We start from the raw sequence: 23,366 nt of genomic DNA on the forward strand, positions 1-23,366 counted from the left end.
GTTGTTTTGTACCCTCCGAAATGCTTAGTACAGTGCTCTGCACACAGTAAGTGCTCAATAAATACCATTGATTAATAGATGGATCGCATCTTCCTAGTGTCCCGAGATAGCATCCTGGAATAGAGTTATCTCATAGAAACCTTTTCCTATGGTTGAGTCAGTCTGATTGTGGGCAAGTTCTCCGTCAGGCCCAACCAACAACTCTCCAGCTTTAGTTTGGTAAAAATGGTATTTATTATTATTATTATTATTATTATTATTATTATTATTATTATTATTATTATTATTATTGTATTAAGTGCTTACTATGTGCCAAGCACTGTTCTATGCACTGGGGTAGATACAAGGTCATCAGGTTGTCCCATGTGGGACTCACAGTCTTAATCCCCACTTTACAGGTGGAATAACGGAGGCACAGAAAAATTAAGTGATTTGCCCAAAGTCACACAGCAGGCAAGTGGCGGAGCAGGATTAGAACCCACGTTTTCTGACTCCCAAGGCCGTGTTCTTGCCACTAGGCCATGCAGGTTATTGAGCGCTTACTGTGTGCAGAGCACTGTACGGAAGCGCTGGGAGAGAACACACAGGGGGGAATTAAACACGGTCCCTGGGCCTCATGGAGTTCCCAGTTTAAGCTCATTTCCTCTAGTTCTGTGTTCATAGCCACATTCCCAAAGCGTTGTTAAAACCATTTTTACACATTGTATTTTGCAAATCACCAGAAAAATATTTTCTTGTAACCCTTTTATTTAATTATAAACATATCCCCGGGTAGATGTAGATGTTACAAACAGCTTCATTTACTTAGTGCCTGTTTCCTCATCCAGAAGGGTTTCAGAATTCATTTCTTAGAATGGAAGGTTTTTGTGGAGTGTGATTCCATAGATGTGTATGTCCTGGGCATAAGTAAATTAGCAGTGATAATAACATAAGGGTACCTACTCGATTGTAAGTTCCTCAAAAAGAGGGATCCCATTTACCAACTCCATTGTAGTCTCCCAAGCGTTTAGTACAGTGTTCTGTACACAATAAGCAGTCAATAAATACCACTTATTGAATGGATTATAAACTTAGTAATTAAATTTCTTTCCGGGTCATCTAAATCATTGAGTTTATATTTGATATAATGTATTTTAAGCCATACAGGTTCAGAAAAAGAAGAGTTTTGTTCAGTTTGTAGTTTCAAAATTATTCATTTCTACTAACGTCATCCAGGAGAATCCAAAGTCTCAATGGTTAAAGTGAAAATGGAAGCAGATTCCATTTCTCCTAGGAAAGAAAAGGCACATTTTCTTGGTCATTTTTCCCATCCTCTCAAAAAAAAAAAACTCATTAGCAATCCTGGACAATCTTGCCCAATACAAATCCCCAGAAAAACCTCTGATATGCATCTTTTTAATTCCACTTATTTTAAACATGGCCTTGAATGACTTCCCAGTGCTTTATAGAAAGTATATTTACCCCCAGAATACTGAATATGGTGTGTAGAGACTTTAGGATTAATTTTTTATAGCCGACCTACTTGGGGGGTGGCGGGGAAGGGTTGTGGAGAAATGCTCTTCTAGTCTTTAGCATTGAATTCTGGTCACAGGTGGACTAATAAGTGGAACGCCTTATTGGGCAAATTATTGGCCCGAGACAATTATTGGGCTAATTATTTCACAGACGCCTAATAAGGAAATTGATAATTGATTGAAGTGAAGCTAGAAAGGGGTCAAGACATGTTTGAGAGTCTCAAGAAAAACGCTGACTCCAAATATTATCTTATGGCATTTAAGTGCTTACTATGTGCCAGGCACTGTTTTAACTGCTGGGATAGATATTCATTCATTCATTCATTCATTCAATTGTATTTATTGAGAGCTTACTGTGTGCAGAGCACTAAGCACTTGGGAAGTACAAGTTGGCAGCATATAGAGACGGTCCCTACCCAACAACGGGCTCCTGGTCTAGTCAGGTTGGTCACCAATCCGTGTCCCACATGGGGCTCACAGTCTTCATCCCCATTTTCCAGATGAGGTAACTGAAGCCCAGAGAAGTGAAGTGACTTGCCCAAGGTCACACAGCAGATAAGGGATAGAGCCGGGATTGGAACCTAGATCCTTCTGACTCCCATAAATGTCTGAAAAGACAGAAGTGACAGGTCCCAGCGATAGGCTGTGTTCTTGCCCAAGGAGAAAGGATGGCGCAAATGTGGGTTTGAGTACATCAGTATAGTGGATCCTTCGGTGATAGGGTGAGCAAGTCACTTCTCTATTGATGTATTAGTTTATTCCTCTGTGAAATGGGGGTACGCATCTTGTCCTTCCAGCTTCCCTCCCTTGCTAGTAATCTGACCAAACACGTCAGGACATTTAAGGGCCTGCCCTGTCATCTATTTAGCTGTCTACAAAGCCTAAATTTTCCTGAGTCTTTCAGGTAACAATAGTATTTGCATTTTTTGAGCTCCCACCTGGTGCGATGTCACGTAGTCTGTGCTTAGGAAGACCTCATCTTGGCTTTACTCCATCTGTAAAATGGGGATTGAGGCTGTGAGCCCGTTGTGGGACAGGGACTGTGTCCAACCTGAATACCTTGTATCTACCCCAGCTCTTTGAACAGGGCTTGACACATAGTAAGTGCTTAAATACCATCATCGTTATTATTATTGACTACTCATTGACTAGATAGAGGTTATCTGTCTACAAGACTTTCTCCAAACAATGAAATTCTCCAATGCCCTGCTATGGGACAAGGAAGATTCAGATGCTGGTGGTATCAAATATGTCTTTCTGCATCAGATATTTAAGAGACATCTATAAGACTGTGGTGACTACAATTGAGACTTTTTCCTCTTGGCTGGATCATCACAACACTATGTTAGGAAATATTTGGACAGTGTTAACAGCCATTGGAAAACGTTTAGTACATATTTACTATTTTTATTTTGCTAATGATGTGCATCTAGCTTTAATTCTATTTGTTCTGGCGATTTTGACACCTGTCTTCATGTTTTGTTTCGTTGTCTTTCTCCCCCTTCTAGACTGTGAGCCCATTGTTGGGGAGGAACCGTCTCTATATGTTGCCGACTTGTACTTCCCAAGCGCTTAGTACAGTGCTCTGCACACAGTAAGCGCTCAATAAATATGATTGAATGTATGAATGAATACTAAGTGTTTGGGACACTACAGTAGAACAGCGTTGGTAGACACGTTCCCTGACCTCACCGAGTTTACAGCCCACCATTTAGTACAGTGCTCGGCACATAGTAAGCGCTTAACAAATATCATTATTATTAGAGGGGAAAACCGCCGTTAATCTAAATAAATTACGGCTATATGGGTGAGCGCTGTGGGGCTGAGGGAGATCCAGGCTGGGGACCAGGTGAAACTCCATGACCAGGAATCCGGGAGGGTGAAGACTAGTAATCTGGGCCTGAGGCTGGAGGTGATGGAGATGATAATAATAACAATAATAATAATAATAATAATGGCATTTATTAAGCGCTTACTATGTGCAAAGCACTGTTCTAAGTGCTAGGGGGATGCAAGGTGATCAGGTTGTCCCACATGGGGCTCACAGTCTTAATCCCCATTTTCCAGATGAGGTAACTGAGGCCCAGAGAAATGAAGTGACTTGCCCAAGGTCACACAGCTGACAAGTGACGGAGCCGGGATTTGAACCCATAACCTCTGACTCCAAAGCCCGTGCTCTTTTCACTGAGCCAGGCTGCTTCGTGATAAGCACTCAATAAATCCCACTGATTGATTAAATACCAGTTTATCCCAGGGTCCATATATAATGTTCCTTAAAAATTCATTCATTCATCCAGTCGTATTTATTGAGCGCTTACTGTGTGCAGAGCACTGTACTGAGCGCTTGGGAAGTACAAGTTGGCAACATATAGAGATGGTCCCAGGAAAGCAAATCATCCATGAGAAGCAGCGTGGCTCAGTGGAAAGAGCACTAGCTTTGGAGTCAGAGGTCAGAGTTTCAAATCCTGGCTCCGCCAATTGTCAGCTGTGACACTTTGGGCAAGTCACTTCACTTCTCTGGGCCTCAGTTCCCTCATCTGTAAAATGGGGATTAAAACTGTGAGTCCCCTGTGAGACAACCCGATCACCTTGTAACCTCCCCAGCGCTTAGAACAGTGCTTTGCACATAGTAAGTGCTTTATAAATGCCATCTTTATTATTATTATTATCCATGAGCTTCCAGTGGAAGCGTTGATGGCCACGAGCAGGAAAACTCCCTGTAACTTATCTGAGCATTGGTCTCTTCTTTTACCTGTTTTCTGGGTTACCCTTCTCTCTATTATCCCATGAGAAGGTGGAATATTCTATGGCTCAGGTTTTTTTCTTCAGGCCCCCGTTCTCCGCAGAAGGGTGACACTGGCGTCTGTGAAAAAAGCCTCTGAGCCATAAAATAAACCCAGGTCTGACTCAGACCCCTTTCAGATCTCGCTTCCTGTGTGAAATGAACAGGAAGCCAGTGGGCTACAAAAGAACGGAAGATTCCCCGATTCCATTTTCCAAACGTGAGATCACGTTGGTGTTTCCAGTTCCCTTCTGGCTCACTGACCCCTCTCAGCTGAATGGTTAAAACCCTAGTCTCTTCTTGACAAATGTAGAATTCCAAAACTCCAAACCCACTTTGGAAGTAAAAGGGCACAAACCTCTCTTTAGCCGGGATGAAATCGGACAGTGAGCCTGCGAGAAGTGAAAGCTCACATTGTTTGTCAAAAATCCCCATTCCCCCGAATGTCAGCTGCAAATGCTGAAAAACGAAGCCTCCCGAGAACATCATTTTAAAGTCCTCAAGGTTGCTGATGAAAGGGAGGAAAACCGATTTTGTCAAACGAACCTGCAAGGTGTTTTTGAACTTTGGGGACTGAGACATCACTTCAGACCACTTACGTAGAGAACCAGGCTTTAGGGTACCTTTCTGAAATCCGCTACAAAGGGAAATGGGGAGGCGTGTGCTAATAAAAATATCTTCATGCACCTAGAGCATAAAAAGGGGAATACTAAGAAGGTAGAAAGAGCAAACAAGAGACAATCCTTCCAGGAACAAAAGTCTCTTTTCCCAGTTGTGTTTCACATTTTTTACACACTAGAAGGACAGATCAGTAAGGAAACAATTCGTTGCCTGGAGAGGAATTGATAGCTTTGAATCGACAGCTTTTTGTTTGGAAATTACCAGTCTGCCATTAAGCTCCTAAAGGCAAATGATAGCAGATGTCTATGTTTGGGGAAAAGGGAAAATCCTAAGATTGTAAGATCTTCGAGGGTAGGGATCATGTCTTCCAACGCTTTTGTATGGTATTCTCCCAAGTGCAGAGTACAGTGCTCTGCATATAGGAAGTGCTGAATAAATTCATTCAGTCGTATTTATTGAGCATGCTCTGTGTGCAGATACCACTCACTGATTTCCTTCCTCTCCCCCTCGTCCCCCTCTCCATCCCCCCATCTCACCTCCTTCCCTTCCCTCCCCACAGCACCTGTATATATGTATATATGTTTGTACATATTTATTACTCTATTTATTTATTTTACTTGTACATATCCATTCTATTTATTTTATTTTGTTAGTATGTTTGGTTTTGTTCTCTGTCTCCCTCTTTTAGACTGTGAGCCCACTGCTGGGTAGGGACTGTCTCTATATGTTACCAACTTGTACTTCCCAAGCGCTTAGTACAGTGCTCTGCACACAGTAAGCGCTCAATAAATGCGATTGATGATGATGATGATGATTGATTAAGATTGAAAAAGGATAGAAATGATCCCTTTTTAAGTGTACCCTTCTGAGACCACCTCCTCATGAGAATTTAATTACAGGTAGTTTTTCTTGTATCATAACATTTTTCAGCTTTTGGGAGACAGAGTGCCTTTAGTCCCTTGGGACTTGGGAAACAGAGGAAGATCAGTGTGAGTTTTCCTCTTTCCACATATTCCCCAATCACCACTTAAGCACTTTTGTGCCAACTGCACCCTTCTGTACATAGTCATTTATTCACTCGGTCATATTTACGGAGAGCTTACTGTGTGCAGAACACTGTACTAAGGACCTGGGAGAGTCCAATTCAGCAATAAACAGTCACATTCCCTGCCCACAGCATATTGCTAAACACTAGATCAAATTCATATCTCCTTCTTCCTGAATTGCCATCTCCTCCAGGAGGCCTTCCCTAGTGAATCTCTTTCATCTCTACACCTTATTTCCCTCACCACTGCCGCTTCAGCACCAAACCCTAAACTCTTGGGTCTCCCTACTAGATTGTGGACTCCTTGAGGGTAGGGATCGCATCAACTAACTCTAATGAAATCTCCCAAAAAGTGAGTACAGCGCTCTGCACACCGTAAATGCTCAATTAATACCATAGATTGACTGACTGACACGTGGATTTGCACTCTGCGAAGCCGTGGGAGTCAGTCGCAGCTGATGCAGGAATCTTGTGTCCGGCTGTGGAGAGTACTACAGTGGGCTGTAGACTGGCCTCCTGGCTTCTCACATCGGATGCTCCTGCAATACGGACCGTCTCTGTTGCCAAATTGTACTCTCCAAGCGCTTAGTCCAGTGCTCTGCACACAGTAAGCACTCAATAAATACGATTGAATTAATGAATGACTGAGGGCGGTGGTTGTATGAGGATCCCTCCCATCCTGCAGCATCCGTGGCCTAGTGGAAAGAACACTGGCCCGGAAGCCGGAGGACCTGGGTTTGAATTCCGGCTCTGCCTCTTGTCTGCTGTATGACCTTGGGCTAGTCACTTCACACAAGGTGTAGTGGATAGAGCTCCAGCCTGGGACTCAGAAGGTCAGGGCTCTAATCCTGACTCTGCCATTTGTCTGCTATGCGACCTTGGGCAAGTCACTTCACTTGGCTGGGCCTCAGTTCCCTCATCTGTAAAATGGGGATTGGAGACTGTGAACCCCATTTGGGGCAGGGACTGTGTCCAACCTAATTTGCTTGTTTCCACCTCAGTGCTTAGTACAGTGTCTGGCACATAGTAAGTGCTTAACAAATACCACACTGATTATTATTATTATTCTCTGTGCCTCTTTTACCTCATCTGAAAAATGGGAATTAAGATTCAGGTGGGAATTGTTTCCAACCTGATTATCTTGTATCTTTCCTAGTGCTTAGGACAGTAAATGCTTAACAAATATTATTTAAAAAAAAAGACACCTGGCACGTTCAAGGGGGCTAGGAGAAGCAGCAAGGCCTAATGGATAGAGCACAGGCCTGGGAGTTGGAAAGACCTGGGTTCTAATCCCGGCTCCACCACTTGTCTGCCGTGTGACCTTTAGCAAGTCGCTTAACTTCTCTGGGCCTAAGTTTCCCCATCTGTAAAATGGGATTTAAGACTGTGAGTCCCATGTAGGACATGGACTGTGCCCACCCCGAATACCTTGTATGTACCCCAGTGCTTAGAACTGTTCCATGGCATGTAGTAAGTGCTTCACAAAGACCACAGTTTTTATTATTTTTGGCCTGGGAGCGTGGATTTGTTGGGCCTATGGTTGGATTCAGGTGGGATCCACCCACTGGCCATTTCCCTTACAGGCAGTAAATCGTTGAACAGCCGCTTCGGGTCAGCACAGCTGGGGTGGGCAGGGAGGAAGGCTGACTCTGAGCTTCTGAACTAGAGAGGGAAGTGGGAAGATAGCCCAAATTGGGAGGCTAATTAAGTCAGAAAGCGGCTGATTCCCCTCAGATGGCAGGATTGAGCTGATTTAGAGAGAGCAAAGAAGGATGGTATGTGGGGAAGGCACATTCCTGCCTTCACCAAGAGGGCACCCCCTGGCACTGTTGGATCCTGCCGCAACTGTGGCAGTAATAACCATAATAATTGTGGCATTTGGTTTTTTTAAAATGGCATTTATTAAGCGCTTACTGTCTGCCAAGCACTGTTTTAAGCGCTGGGGAGGTTACAAGGCGATCAGGTTGTCCCACAGTCTTCATCCCCATTGTACAGATGAGGGAACTGAGGCCCAGAGAAGTAAAGTGACTTGCCCAAAGCCACCCAGCTGACAATTGGCAGAGCCAGGATTGGAACCCATGACCTCTGACTCCAAAGCCCGGGCTTTTTCCACTGAGCCACGCTGCTTCCCTAGGGAGAACAGGGGGTGTGAGGGAGCCCTGGGGCAGGGATGGTCCCACTGAGGAAGTGGGAGAATCAGCGTTGGCATAACTGGTAGCCCCCATATCAAAGGTCTCCTCTGCTGAGAAAAGCCATTGCACAGTGGTCAAATGGTATCTATTGCGTGTCCCCTGCATATGATGTACTCCTACCTCCATTCTCTGCGATGTTTCACCAGTAGTAATAGTGTTTATTAAGTGCTTACTGTGTGCAGAGCATTAGGAGAGCAGTAATAATTGCATTTAGTAAGTGCTTACTCATGTGCAGAGCATTGTACTAAGCACTAGGAGACTAGTAGTAATAGTATTAAGTGCTTACAGTGTGCAGAACACTAAGCAGCGTGGCTCAGTGGCCAGAGCTTGGGCTTGGGAGTCAGAGGTTGTGGGTTCTAATCCTGGCTCCACCCCTTATCAGCTGTGTGATTTTGGGCAAGTCACTTCACTGCTCTGGGCCTCAGTTACCTCAGCTAGAAAATGGGGATTAAGATTGTGAGCCCCACTTGGGACCACCTGATTACCTCGTATCTACCCCAGTGCGTAGAACAGGGCTTGGCACGGAGTAAGCGCTTAACAAAATACCATTATTATTATCGTTATTATTATTAAGCACTGGGAGAATAACGATAGTATTATGTGTGCAGAGCATTGTTCTAAGAGCTGGGAGAGAATTAGCCCAGGGGGGAACTGGACATGGTCCCCTTGTGCTTTGGCGAGCTCGTAATCTAAGGACTAGGCAAAGGCAGGATTATTGACCCTCTCTCTTCCTGTCTTTCCCTTACCCGCCTCACACACCTTATCTCCTCTCCTCCATGGTATTTAAAGGTTTTGTTTGTACCCCCTTGCATGAAATAATTTCTAGGCTGCGAAAGGCAGAATCTCTTTCCTCTCTCCCTGACCCTTGCTCACTCCTCCCTTTCCTTCATTCTGCCCTCGCTTCCGCCGAAACAGAGACCACTTGTATTAACCGCTACAGAAAAAATCCTTTACCATTATAATAATAATAATAATGTTGGTATTTGTTAAGCGCTTACTATGTGCAAAGCACTGTTCTAAGCGCTGGGGGGATACAAGGTGATCAGGTTGTCCCCCGGGGGGCTCACAGTCTTAATCCCCATTTTACAGATGAGGTAACTGAGGCCCACAGAAGTTAAGTGACTTGCCCAAAGTCACACAGCTGACACTTGGCGGAGCCGGGATTTGAACCCATGACCTCTGAATCCAAAGCCTGTGCTCTTTCCACTGAGCCACGCTGCTTCACTTAATGTGTGCATAGCACTGTTCTATGAGTTTGGAAGAGCACAATACAACAGAGTTGACAGACACAGTCCCTGCTTACTATAAGTTGACAGGCTAGAAGGGGAGATAAACATTATCATATAATAATACCTCTCTCTATATATAATTCAAATATAATAAGTATATTAAAGACAAATGAAAATAATGCAGATGGAAGACCTATATGGATCTATACCATATTTATAGATTTGCCTAGACCAGTCACCCCAATGTTCCAAGCACAGCTCCATGATAGCCAAATTAAGTAAAGTCCTCATACACTGGATATTTTTGGAAGTCAGTCAACTGGTGCTTATCGATGCTTGTTGTATGGAGGGAACGTGTCTGTTTTACTGTTCTGTTGTACTCTCTCAGAGTCATTGCCATCTTGCTGACATTCCTGGAAAACAAACCCCAAGAAGCCCTTTTCTGTTGCTCCTCTTTCCTCACCTTTTCTTTCCTTTCCCTTTCTCGTCCTCCTCCTCTTTCTCCTCCTCCCTTTCCTTTGGAGAGGTAGCCGGCAGCCTCACTTTGTGATTTCATCCTTCTTGAAAGAGGGATTGAAAAGAAACAAACATATGTTCCTTGACATTTCTTGCTCTCCTACGAGTTTTGTTTTTTGAGAGGGTGGAGATTTCTATAAGGTAAGTCTCTAAATTAGTTGAATAAGGCTTCAAATGGCATTGTGGAGAGATTTATGCCCAAGTCCCAGATTGACGGGGTCTCCTTAAAACAAGCTCAGTTCTGAAGGGGAAAAGTGCACAGAGGTGGTGGAAAATCTTCACTTCAGCTAGCATGTGTTAGTGGGGTCTCTGCCATTTTACCCCCTGTGACTCCTCTTCCCCCCGACTCCTGACACGGCCCCGTATCTCCTCCTTGCCATCAGCCGAGAAGGGCATCTAAATAAAGCAGCGTTTATAAGGGAGTGGAACAAAAATGATTCTGGATTTATTTGTCAAGTGCCTTGTGGCTTGTTATTTTTGAATTTACAGAGCTGTGCAAAACAACTGTTTAACCCGCTCTCCCCAGAGCGAGCAGGTGCTTTATGGATTTTATCCTTGGGTACTCTGGAGGAGGTCAGGTTGGAAAGAAATGTTTGTGGGCTCGTAAATTCTTGGTGTTTGTTTGAAAGGGTCATTTAAATCAGATTTTAAGTTTTTTAGACTTTCATTTACCCCCCCCCTTTATAAAATTAAAAATTGGGATGCCTTTGCTGACTTGTTCCAGAACTATGTAGTTGTCTTTTAATAACAGTAATGATTGTGGTGTTTGTTAAGCACTTACTATGGGTTGAGCACTTTACTAAGCGCTGGGTGAGATACAAAATAACCAGGTCCCATATGGGGCTCCCAGTCTAAAGGTATTTCTTGAGTGCTTACTCTGTGCAGAGCACTGTACGCAGCTCTTGGGAGAGTACAGTATGACAGATTTAGCAGACACCTTCCCTGCCCGTAATGAAGAAGGAGGGCGAACAGGCATTGAATCTCCGCTTTGCAGATCGGGGAACTGAGGCAAAGAGAAGTTAAGTGACTTACTTGCCAAGGCCACACAGCAGGCCTGAGGAGGAGCCAGAATCAGAACGCAGCCCCCGGGCCCGGGGTCTTTCTTTCGAATCAGAAGGTGAACCACTGGTGGCAAAGGTCATTTGTGGGGGGTCATGGAGGGTGATGGAGCGTTCGTCCACATCGCACACAGCTAAAGGTGGGCCTTGATGGAGACGTTGTGTTAGTTGATTGCAGTCCCCGGCATTGCATGAACTGATTTTTGAGAGTGATGAGAGTTATGAGAAGCATCATTCATTCATTCAGTCATATTTATTGAGCGCTTACTGTGTGCACAGCACTGTACTAAGCGCTTGGGAAGTCCAAGTTGCCAACATATAGAGACGGTCCCTACCCAACAGTTGGCTCACAGTCTAGAAGGGGGAGACAGAGAACAAAACAAAACATATTAACAAAATAAAATAAATAGAACTTATTTATTCTCAGCATGGCTTAGCGTACAGAACACGGGCCTTGGAGTCTGAAGGATCTGGGTTCCAGTACCGGCTCCGCCACTTGTCTGCTGGGTGACCTTGGCCAAGTCACGTCACTTCTCTGGGTCTCAGTTCCCTCATCTGTAAAGTGGGGATTAAGACTGTGAGCCCAATGTGGGACAGGGACCGTGTCCAACATGATTACCTTGTATCCACCCCGGCGCTTAGAATGGTGCCTGGCACATAGTAAGCACTTAACAAAAACCTGAAAAAAAAAATACTGTTCAGCGCCATACATACCGTCTCGTACCCTGGCAGCATGTATGTGAAACGGTTGGTTGGCATAAGGGTGAAAGTCTCTAGCTGGGGAACAAAGTGTCTGTGAGCTATCAGCAGCCACAGAAGCGTACGAATACATTTCACCGTGAGAATGTAAGTAACTTGTTGGCAGGCTCTTCTTTACTTTCCAACTATTTCGTGTGCTGCACCACGTGGGTGTTGGATAAATGTTACTACTGCCTAAAAGAGGAAGCCTATACCTAACTTCCCCCATTTTTTATTTTACATTTCACTTCCAGCAATCTAGCATTTTTGTCACTGGCTGTTTGCAGGTGTGTTGGCATTTTTAAAAATTGTGGAATGCCACTGAATTCTGTAATCTCGTTCTCGAGCCTACCAGCTCTGTTGTATTATACTCTCCTAAGCTTTGAATTCATTCATTCATTCCATCGTATTTATTGAGCGCTTACTGTGTGCAGAGCACTGTACTAAGCGCTTGGGAAGTCCAAGTTGGCAACATCTAGAGCCGGTCCCTACCTAACAGCGGGCTCACAGTCTAGAAGGGGGAGACAGACAACAAAAGAAAACATACTAACAAAATAAAATAAATAGAATAAACATATACAAGTAAAATAGAGCAATAAGTTCATTCATTCAACCAATCATATTTATTGAGCGCTTACTGTGTGCGGTGCACTGGACTAAGCGCTTGGGAAGGACAGGTTGGTAACATATTCATTGATTCATTCATTCAGTCGTATTTATTAAGCGCTTACTGTGTGCAGAGCACTGTACTAAGCGCTTGGGAGGTACAAGTTGGCAACATACAGTGCTCTGCACCCAGGAAGCGTTCAGTAAATACCACTGATAATTTTCCAAACCCTGTAGAGAGGATGCTTTTTTCCCCACCATGGCAGGATTGAGGAACCCATACCTTGTAGCATGCTTATTAAACTAAATAAATTGCTAACTGAAAGCAGTGCTACTGTAGGAAGGGTAGGACTTTTTTTAAAATTAAGGTTGACATCTTTCACAAGATTCTCAACTGGAAAATATTTCTTTTGGGAGGAAAACAATGTTGCCTAGTGGATAGATCACAGGCCTGGTAGAAGAACCTGGGTTCTAATCCTGGCTCCACCACTTGTCTGGTGGGTGACCGTGGGCAGATCACTTTACTTCTCTGTGCCTCAGTTACCTCATCTATAAAATGGGGATTAAGACTGTGAGCCCCATGTGGGACAGGGTCTGTGTCCAACCTGATTAGCTTGTATCTACCCCAGCTTTTAGTACAGTGCCTGGCACATAGTAAGTACTTAGCAAATACCAAAAACCAAACAAAAAAAACTTACAAAGAACTAGGCTCAACTAATCTCAAAAGTGAAAATTGCTCTGGTTATTTTCTAAACTATGTCTGTTCCTTAGGCCTTTCAACTGTAACTGTATTTCCAACTGCACCTCTCTGTGCCTCAGTTACCTCATCTGTAAAATGGGTATTAAGACTGTGAGTCCCATGTGGGACATGGACTGTATCTAATCTGATTGTCTTGTATCTACCCCAGTGCTTAATACAATGCCTGGCACATAGTAAGAGCTCAACAAATGTCATTAAAGTATATATATCTCGGCGTGGCTTAGTGGAAAGAGCCTGGGCTTGGGAGTCAGGGGTCATGGGTTCTAATGCCGCTTCTGCCACTTGTCAGGTGTGTGACTTTGGGCAAGTCGTTTAACTTCTCTGGGCCTCAGTTCCCTCATCTGTAAAATGGGGGTGAAGTCTGTGAGCCCTACGTGGGACACCTTGATTACCTTGTATCTACCCCATTGCTTAGAACAGTGCTTTGCACATAGTAAGTGCTTAAAAATGCCATTATTATTATTATTATTGTATTTACCCCAGTGCTTAGTACAGTGCTCTGCACATAGTAAATGCTCGGTAAAGACCATTGATTGATTCCCGAATCAAGTCTCTGGTTTCTCACAGGTGATGATATTTTATAAAGCAAATGAAATTATGCTTGCCGAAATACCGTTAGGCTTCAAGATCTCTGACAGGATACAGGCAAGTGATAATGGAGACAGGCTCTCTTGGTTTGGGCTGCAGAAATTAAGCACAGCTCCTCCTTGATACAGAACTGAATATCTTAAGGCTTGAACTTTTGGACGATGAACTGGAAAATATGGAAAATACCCTCCTTTTTCTTTTTGTCATCTTCAACCTGTCACTCTCCAGCTGCTCCCTCCCCTTCTGCCGTCAAAGAAACGCAAGGCATCCCTAAGTCCCAGCTCCCATTTCTATTCAGGCTCGTGGAATGAGTCACATGCACCCCACTGCCTAGATTTTTTTCTCCACCAACTCTCTTCTTGCCCCTCCCTCTGCGGTCTGGTTGTCAACCTCTTCACTGCACTCCCTGCAGGGGCCCCAACAGTAAGCTCAAACTCCATCCTCAAACTCTCTGTTGCCTTTGATTCCATGGACTACTTACTGCCCCCTCCTCCTCAAATTTCCACCCAAACCGTTTCCTCTCCCTGTTTGTCCTGTCACTGTAGGTAACACCACTATCCTTCCTGTTTCCCAAGCTTGTAACTTTGGCATCACCAATGATTCATCTCTCATTCAACTCACGTATTCTTTCTGACACCAAATCCTGTCAGTTCTACCTACGTAGCATCATCGATATCCACCCTTTCCTCTCCATCCAAATTGTGCCTATGCCGACCCAGTCACTTACTGATGAATTTCCCAGGGCTCTGAGCCATACCAACCTTTCAAACAAGTCCAGCGCTTTTTTGTATGGTCTTTGTTAACTTCTTGCTATGTCCAGGCACTGTACTTAAGCACTGGGGTAGAGGCAGGCTAATCAAGTGGGACACAGTCCATGTAGCATATGGGGCTCAGGATCCCCATTTAACAGTTTCGGTAACTGAGGCACAGAAAAGTTAAGTGACTTGCTCAGAATCATGCAGCAGACAAGTGAACTTATGAACTTGTGTAGGTGTGCTCCATTTATTTACTTTGACCACTCGAATTGTAAATACCTGTTTGTCGTTCCCATTAGAGTGTAAGCTCCTTGTGGGCGGGGAACCTGTCACTTCATTATTCTGTACACCCCAAGGGTCTAGTATACTGCGCCAAGTGACTATTCATTATTTGCTGCTACTACTACTTTTTTAATGACACCCATCGTTGCCTTCTCTGGGAGCACTGGGCAATTTGACTTGACATTTGTCCCCTTTGCATTGCGCCTGTTTGGAATGATTCCTACCCTATCTCCCCTTGGAACTCGGAAACCCCGCTCGTCCAGCCGATGGTCGGGGTCATTGGCTAATGGCCGGTTTTCTTTCTCCATTCGGATTTCAGTTCAGCCATCAGCAAACACTGGGAAGCGGAACTGGCTACCCTCAAGGGTAACAATGCCAAGCTTACAGCTGCCCTTTTGGAGTCCACTGCCAACGTCAAACAATGGAAACAGCAACTCGCTGCGTATCAAGAGGAAGCAGAACGCCTCCACAAGCGGGTAACTTCAGTACTAACAATAATAATCGTGGTATTAAGGGCTTACTAGGTGCCAGGCGCTGTTGTAAGCACTGGGGTGGAATCAAGCAAATTGGGGTGGACACAATCCTTGTCCCACATAAGGCTCCCAGTCGTAAACCCCCATTTCATAGGTGCGGTACTGAGGCGCAGAGAAGTGAAGCGACTTGCCCAAGATCACCCAGCAGGCAAGTGGCACAGCCAGGATTAGAACCCAGGTCCTTCTGCTTCCCAGGCCCATACTCTATCCACTAGGCCCTGCTGCTTCTCAGTACTGCTGTCCATATGCCCGTGGACCTAGAACATTCTCTGGTGGTCTGGAGGAAGGAATTACAGCACAGTGAAACTTCAAGGGGTGGCTTGACTGTTGTTGAGATATACGTATTTAGATTTCTGAATGAGACTCAGTTAAGAGTCCCTTTATCCCCCCGTCTTTCCCTTTCTTTCTGTCTTCCCCTCCCTCTCACTTTCATTTCCTCCCTCAGAAAGTTTATTGTGTGTTTAAAAAGCAATATGAGAAGTTGGAGATGAAATCATACAAGTTTTGATATGGTAGAGTGTGTTTATGAAATACCCTTAGTTCCAATAAAATCTGTCTGCATACTTCCAAAATACCAGCTCAGGCTCTAACCCTCAGTGACATTTTAGGCAGCTAAAACCTATACACATCCCCAAGGCTGGAAGTGTGGTGAAAGTCGCCTGAAGTTTAGGGGAGTTCTTGGCAGTGAGGTCAGTGGGATGATAGAAGGGCTTCCATTTTTGTTGAAACTCTTCGCCTTTCTCTACGTCGAGCATCCTAATATCCAAGCAGGTTCCATCGTTCAGGTCACATGTGTTTTGTCCATCAGTGATGGAAACCATTCAGATCCATTTTTATGATCAGTGAATTCACAGAAGTTACTGTCCCCAAGTTCTGGAAGCTGACACTTGGAAAGGTTAGGGCTTAAAATTTTGTTTTCATTTTTTGGTGGATTAATACGTGTGAGGTTTTGTTGCAGTGCCCTGTATGATTTAAAGAGATTGGGGTTTTTTTTGATACAGCTCTGTTTCTCGTACCTCGAAAACGTACACATATATATTCCTGTGGATTTGGTGACGGGTTAAAGAGAAGTAATTCAAAATCATATATTCCAGTTCAGTACAGCAGCAGCAGACAACTCTTCCCTTTTGTCACTCTTATTCCTTAACGGTTCATAGTTCTATCACACGAGACTGGAACTTGCGTTAAGTGTCAGCGGGGCCAAGGGCTTTGCCATTTTTTATGGTATCTGCTGAGCGTTTTCTATGTGCCAAGCACTATTCTGAGAGCTGGGAGAGATACAAGGTAATCAGGTTGGACACAGTCCCCGTAGTCCCTGTCCCATGCAGGGCTCTCAGTCTGTCGGAGAGAAGATTTATTCCCCATTTTACAGATGAGGTAGCCGAGGCCCAGAGAAGTTAAGTGACTTTCCCGGTGTCACCCAGCAGACAAGCGGCAGAGCCAGGCGTAGAAACCTGGTCCTCTGACTCCCAAGGCCCGCTCTCTTTCCATTAAGTCACGCTACTTATGCAGTCTTCCAGGTAAGATCTTTCCGTATTCTCTTTCTAGCCAGTTGACGGTCACTCCTATCACCTTTTCTCTAGGTGACTGAACTGGAGTGTGTGAGCAGTCAAGCAAATGCCGTCCACTCCCACAAAACAGAACTAAACCAGACCATCCAGGACTTGGAGGCCACGCTGAAGACAAAGGAGGAGGTATCATTAATGGACATTTGATGGCAGAGTTGAAGGGAAATCCTTTTGGGTAGCTTTGTGAATGAAGCCTTTCCTTCCCTGAAATTTTCAGAGTAATTATGAAGCCCTAGTCAGAAGGCCGAGGTCTTTGGACTTTGATTTTCCCGCCTGTTGTCCCGCTTTTCGACATTAGTTCATCAAGCATTTTGTAGGGTGGCAATCCAAAAGAGAGCCCCTTACGTAAAGGGGTGCTTGTATGCGGGTCAGAAAGGTTGGATGTTGCGTTTGACCGGCATCGGATTTCTCAGAAGGTCCCTGTTCATCGCTACGGACACAGTGGCCGGAGTTCAAGGGAAAGATCACAGAACCGGGGTCCTGCTCCTGACATCCAGTCGGTCTCATCTCGGGAACATTGCGGGGAGGAAGGCGTTGGGGGCTGTGTTTAGGGATTCCCCATCAGACAGATGCTGCTCCTTTCCTCGATACCCTGATCATCAGTGCTTTCTTCCTTTAGCCTAACCTCAGGGTGACTCATAACTGAACGAAAGGAGGATGGGAACACTGGCTGTGGGTTTTTTGGTTCAACCTCAACCCTCTCTGAATATATAGCACTAAAACCATCATAGTAGCTGGAGTAGAAAGTTACCTAAGGGGCGAGAAGCGTTACTGTTTTTCTTTCCTCCCTAAACGTCAGGAATGAGCAGTTGCTCTCAATCACTTTTCTTGTAACTGGGATGACAGCGTAAAGCCATTTCTGACGCTTGGTACGTCGCTAACGGTGTTGATGAAGGGTCTGCTTTTCCCTTTCCAGGAAATAGAGAGGCTGAGACAAGAAATTGACAACGCCCGAGAGCTACAGGCCCAGAGGGACTCTCTGACGCAGAAACTTCAGGTGAGCGACTGCACAGTGTTGATTTCCATCAAGGGGCTACTAGCCCACCATTCATTCACAGATTCATTATTTTGCTCATGTCAGCTGTTTTTTCTTTCCCCCGGTCTTCGGATCGGTGTCCGTTTATTAAGTCTTCAGAGGTTTCCAGGTGTTCTCGTACCGTTCCTCTCCATGTCTTTAATTTGCTTTATCCTTGACTGTCTGTCCGGATAACTGGGGTCATCTCTTGGGTGGAGATTTTCCATTGGTAAGACTGGAAAGGAACCATGAAATGCATTGAGAGATATTTTCAGCCAGTTTCGTGTCATGTCGTTCCCTAGACGCTCAGCCAGTTTGCGGCTTTGCGTATGCCTAGTCAGAGCTCTCCGAGTGAATCCCAAGGGCCATGTACAGGACTCGCGTGAAAGAACACCGATCCTCATTTGAACACTTTCAGCCTTAGGGCTAGTGGTAGAGCGGTGGGTATCTAGTCTACTTTAGAGGAGAACAGAGCTGTTGGGATAGTCATGAACAAAGTAGCACTGCAATAGCAGGGGAACGTGGAAAAAAAAGAATTGGTGCAGATGATTAGAATCCAGCAAACCTAGGGTAGCCTTTTTTTTAATTAGTCCCTCCCTTGAGCATCACAGTGATCCCAAACCACCACCTGAATCAGTAGGTCAGTCAATCAGTGGTGTGTCTTGAGCACTTAGTGTGTGCAGAGCACTGTACTAAGCCGTTGGGCAAATAGAACACAACAGGATCGGTAGACACGTTTCCTGCCTGCAGCAAGCTTACAGTCTAGAGGGGACCGATAACCCTAAAGGAGCCGCGCAGGCAGCAAGACACGTTTCTGGGTTTGGCTGCCGCTGAAACCGGAGATCTCAAACCTGGGCCGCGTGTCTTTGGAAAACCCGTCAAGCAGCGACGCTCTAGGGACATCGCGTCCCGGCCGTCTCGTCTTACACTGTGTAGCCGGGCTTTGCCCAGGCTGAAGCTTAGGGCCTCTTCTCAGAACGGAGGGGCAGCACAGATACCTGCCCCCTCAGTGGCGCATTGATTTCTTGGAGCTGTCAAGAAGGTACAAGATTCAAGTCCGGTTCCCGTTGATTCGGGACTTGGCGTCGAGGGGCTGTGTGGTGAGGAGCTGTGCTTAGGAGACAGTGGCACAGGGATTGCCTTCGTGCCAGCATGGAAGGATCTCACGGTGTGGCAGAGAAATGAGCCAGGAAAGATGCTCCCACTTAGTGCACTACAGGCTTCTGCCCCCTTTCAAGATGCCGGGGAGTGGGACAGGGAAGCGGGGATGATGCCTGAGGAGGTTTTGACCCTCATCCTGGGGCCAGCTTTGAGCTGCAAGGGACCCTGAGGTGGCAGAAAACGATTCTGAATCTCCAGTATCAGCGCTGGCCTGGTGCTCGCGGGTCTGGCCAGTTGGTAATTTATCTCACCGCTCAAAGATGAGTCTGGGAGAATGTTCGTTTGTACCCTCAAGACCCCAGAATGAAGGAAAAGCTGGGCTCACTTTGCAAAGAATAAGTGTCCTGTACCTTTAATTCCCCATTCTTCCTCTTTCAGTGGGCTTCAGACAATTTCTTTGGGTGTAGTGAGCGACTTGTAAACAGCTTGCCGTTTCATTTTTGGCCTAGCACGAAAGCGTCTTTGATTCCTGAGAGTTCTTTGTACTGACGACAATGAGTGGAAAACAGACCGACTGGGGCACTCCCACGAGGTTCAGTACAGTGAATTCCCGAGTTTCCTTCAAGAGCTCATTTTGTTTGAATATCGTTATACCTAATTCTCATCCTCTCCGCCCTCTTCTGTCTCTGGCCCCCCCGGCCAAACCAAGGGGAAGGAGAAAAGAACAGGGCAGACCAACATGCCAACTTGCAATTATATCACTGTAAGCTCGTTGTAGGCGAGGAATGTATCTATTACATTGTTCTGTCGTGCTTTCCCAAGAGCTTAGTACAGTGCTCTGCCCAAAGTAAATGCTCAATAAATAGGATTGACTGATTGACTGAAAGAATCTGGATCTTCCCCTTCCCCTTCATACTGGTCAAGCTAGAGGCCAGGACTCGAACGCCCATAAGCTCGGAGAAGCAGCTTGACCCTGTGGATAGAGCACAGGCCTGAGAGTCAGAAGGATCTTTCTGCTGTGTGACCTTGGGGAGGTTACTTCACTTCCCTGGGCCTCAGTTCCCTCGTCTGTAAAATAAGGATTTCATTCATTCATTCAGTTTATTTATTGAGCACTTACTGTGTGCAGAGCACTGTACTATGCATTTGGGAAGTACAAGTTGGCAACATATAGAGACGGGCCCTACCCAACAACGGGCTCACAGTCTAGAAGGAGGAGACACAACAAAATAAAACACGTAGACAGGTGTCAAAACCGTCAGAATAAATAGAATTATAGCTATTTTTTATAATGGCATTTATTAAGCGCTTGCTATGTGCAAAGCACTGTTCTAACATTAATAAAATAGAGTAGTAAATATGTACAAGTAAAATAAATAGAGTAATAAATCTGTACAAATATAAAGTGCTGTGGGGAGGGGAAGGAGGTAGGGCGGGGGGATGGGGAGGAGGAGAGGAAAAAGGGGGCTCAGTATGGGAAGGCCTCCTGGAGGAGGTGGGCTCTCAGTAGGGCTTTGAAGGGATGAAGACAGCTCCATGTGGGACAGGGATCTAGACTGTAAGCCCGTTGTCAGCAGGGATTGTCTCTATTGCTGAATTGTACTTTCTGAGTGCTTGGTACAGTGCTCTGCACAAAGTAAGCGCTCAGTAAATACGATTGAATGAATGAATGAACAGCCGAAAAGGCCTCCATGGCTCGTCAACTCTGCAATGACTGGTGAAGTCGGTCCTGCCGGGTTTATTTCCAGAGCATAGGGCTCGGAGCCGCGTTTCGAGGGCTGGCGGGGTGCTTTCCTTCTGTTGAGTTGGTAGAATTTCCTAAAATACAGTGTAATTGTAGCACCGTGGCTACCTTGAGCACGTTGGCCTGAAAGAGGTCGACTAAGATGGGCTTCATGCATGACCCTGCTCCACTTTGTGATGGGAAAAGGGTGGGCAGAGACGCTCCTTCAACCTTCAACCGAGGGATGAACTCTAGCGGATAGAGCCCGGGCCCCAGAGTCAGAAGGACTTGGGAGTCGGAAGTTTCTAATCCCGGCTCCGCCACTTGTCAGCTGTGTGACCTTAGGCAAGTGACTTCACTTCTCTGAGCCTCAGTTCCCTCATCTGTAAAATGGGGATGAAGCCTGTGAGCTTCATGTGGGACAGGGTCTGTGTCCAGCCTGATTGCCTTATATCTACCCCAGCGCTTAGAACAGTGCCTGGCACACAGTAAATGCTTAACAAATACCATTAAAAAACAAAACAGAAACCTGAGACCTGGCCAGCTGGACCTCCAGGGAATTGTCTTGGAGTCTTGGTCACGGCTTAGGATCTAGCAGTCCGAGAATGAGAACATCTCCTCAAATTCCTGGTGTTTCTCTTTCTTCCTCTCCTGGATGCAGGGAGCACCAGAGATGAGGTCCGCTGGGCCAGGTGGCGGGCTCAGTCAGTCAGTGGTATTTTTTGAGCGTTCACTGGACTAAGCGCTTGGGAGATTATAACACTACAAAATCGGCAGGCATGATCCCTGCCCACAATGATCTTAAAGTCCAGAGGGGTGACAGACATTAATATAAAGGAATTACGGAGAAAGCCGCATTGGTAGTTGTGGGTGATTCGGCGCCGGCCGGTAAGTATCGGCTAGGAAGTGTTCAACACTGGAGAGTGAGGTCGTGTGCCAATCTGCTTTCTGCTTGCTTCCTACCATCTGGTTTCTCCCCTTTCTTCGCCCATATGGCAGTGATAGTGGCAACCCTGGAGGCCCGTGCCTTGGTTTCCTCATCTGTAAAATGGGGTTCGATTCCTCCCCGTTAAGACTGTGAGTTGCATCTAGGTCAGGGACCGTCTGATCTGACGGTATCCTATCCACCCAAGTGCTTGGCACATCATCAGTCATCATCAATCGTATTTATTGAGCGCTTACTATGTGCAGAGCACTGTACTAAGCGCTTGGGAAGTACAAATTGGCAACATATAGAGATGGTCCCTACCCAACAGTGGGCTCACAGTCTAAAAGAAAGCGTTTTACAGATAGCACTGTTGCCGTCGTGGTTATGAATAATGCTGCTGACGTGCCCGTTTGGCTTGAGGTGGAGCACTTCCTCTAGCCCCTCAGGTGGCCACACTGAAGCTTCATCCCCGGTCCCCTACTTCCCCCAGGCCGAATCCCCCTCCCGTCCCTCTCCCTCCCGCCTCTCCTCCTCCTCCTCCCCCTTTCTACCGTTAACGCGTTTCCTTTTTCCCCCCCACCAAAGGAAGTAGAAATCCGAAACAAAGACCTTGAAGGACAGCTGTCCGACCTAGAGCAGCGGCTGGAGAAGAGCCAGAATGAGCAGGAAGCCTTCCGCAATAACTTGAAGACACTTTTAGAAATTCTCGACGGGAAAATCTTTGAGCTGACAGAATTACGAGACAACCTCGCCAAGCTCATAGAGTGCAGCTAAAGCAGTCGGGATGCCGGTGGCCGTCGTTTTAAAGCAGCACTGTCTCTCCTCAAAGGACCTCGCTGGGCTCCGCGTTCAAGTTGCACAAAATCCGAATCTCGTCCCTTCAGGAGGAGGGACCGTTTGCCAATTGGAGAAGTACATTTCAGTGTCAACTTTAGGACTCAGCTTGCAGCTAGTTGAAAAGACGAAAAACTTGAACTACAACTTACCTCCTTGTATATTTATTGGCCATAGCTAAGTAGAGCGATATTACCGGTAATTCGATGCAATCTTTTGCTGATATTAGCCCGAGGGAGAATTCAGTGTCCAGGTCACGTTCCCTCTTGTGTGCGTTAGGGTAGGTAGGCGAGCGGCTTTTTAAATTGATTTCCTCGTTTATTAATTTTCAAGTTTCTCATGGCCGGTGTTTGGCGAAAAACACTTGGCGATGAAAACCCTGTGTCTTTGGTTATAATCTTAATGATTTCTCAGGATATTTTGCACTGTAGAGAAGCAGTGCCGTGACCAATTAATTCTTGCCGGGAGTGAAAGAGGATGCCTCTCTAATTGAAAGCTAGTTGACCCAACTGCGGGTTTAGCGTTCTTCCCTTTTTATACAGGGAGATATTTCACTCTGGTGTTTACTCCGGTCTTTTATTATGAGGTCCCAGGTCTGGTTTCCTTTCCCGCGTTCACCCCGCGCATTCCTGCGGACGTACGCCGCCTCCCACCGTATTACGCATTTTGAAGCCAACCGGCGAAGGCAGCTGAGTCCCGTAGAGGAAAAAAAATGATTTTTAAATTTCCGAGGAGTACGGCACGCGCTACAGAAACACAGTCAAGTAGCCGGCCGTCGAGAGCCTAAGCTCCGATGGTGCTCTGAGTATTTACGGAATGCGGAGTGACGGTGAGATATTTCGTGTCTCTTTTTGGCTAGGAATCTTTTTTCCGAACGTCCGATCCGCTTCGCTAGCCGTGCGCCAGTGGCCGAGGGCTGTTTGTCCCGGCGCACCTGAAGGCCGTCGAGCCATTTTCAAAGGGAACGGGGGTGGGGGG

The 23,366-nt window shown here is 45.8% G+C and overlaps 1 protein-coding gene across 1 annotated transcript in view; it reads left to right on the forward strand.

The window, feature by feature from the left end:
* The window catches only part of HOMER1 (homer scaffold protein 1), a 99,577-nt gene extending 76,211 nt beyond the window's left edge, over positions 1–23,366 (forward strand). The window contains exons 6-9 of the mRNA XM_038765595.1: positions 15,006–15,162; positions 16,803–16,913; positions 17,704–17,784; positions 22,140–23,366. Of these exons, the coding sequence (XP_038621523.1) occupies positions 15,006–15,162; positions 16,803–16,913; positions 17,704–17,784; positions 22,140–22,328 (538 nt within the window). The 3' untranslated portion in view covers positions 22,329–23,366. The remainder of the gene's footprint in view (positions 1–15,005; positions 15,163–16,802; positions 16,914–17,703; positions 17,785–22,139) is intronic.

Source organism: Tachyglossus aculeatus, chromosome 23 (assembly GCF_015852505.1).
Source record: "Tachyglossus aculeatus isolate mTacAcu1 chromosome 23, mTacAcu1.pri, whole genome shotgun sequence".
Classification (NCBI taxonomy): domain Eukaryota; kingdom Metazoa; phylum Chordata; class Mammalia; order Monotremata; family Tachyglossidae; genus Tachyglossus; species Tachyglossus aculeatus.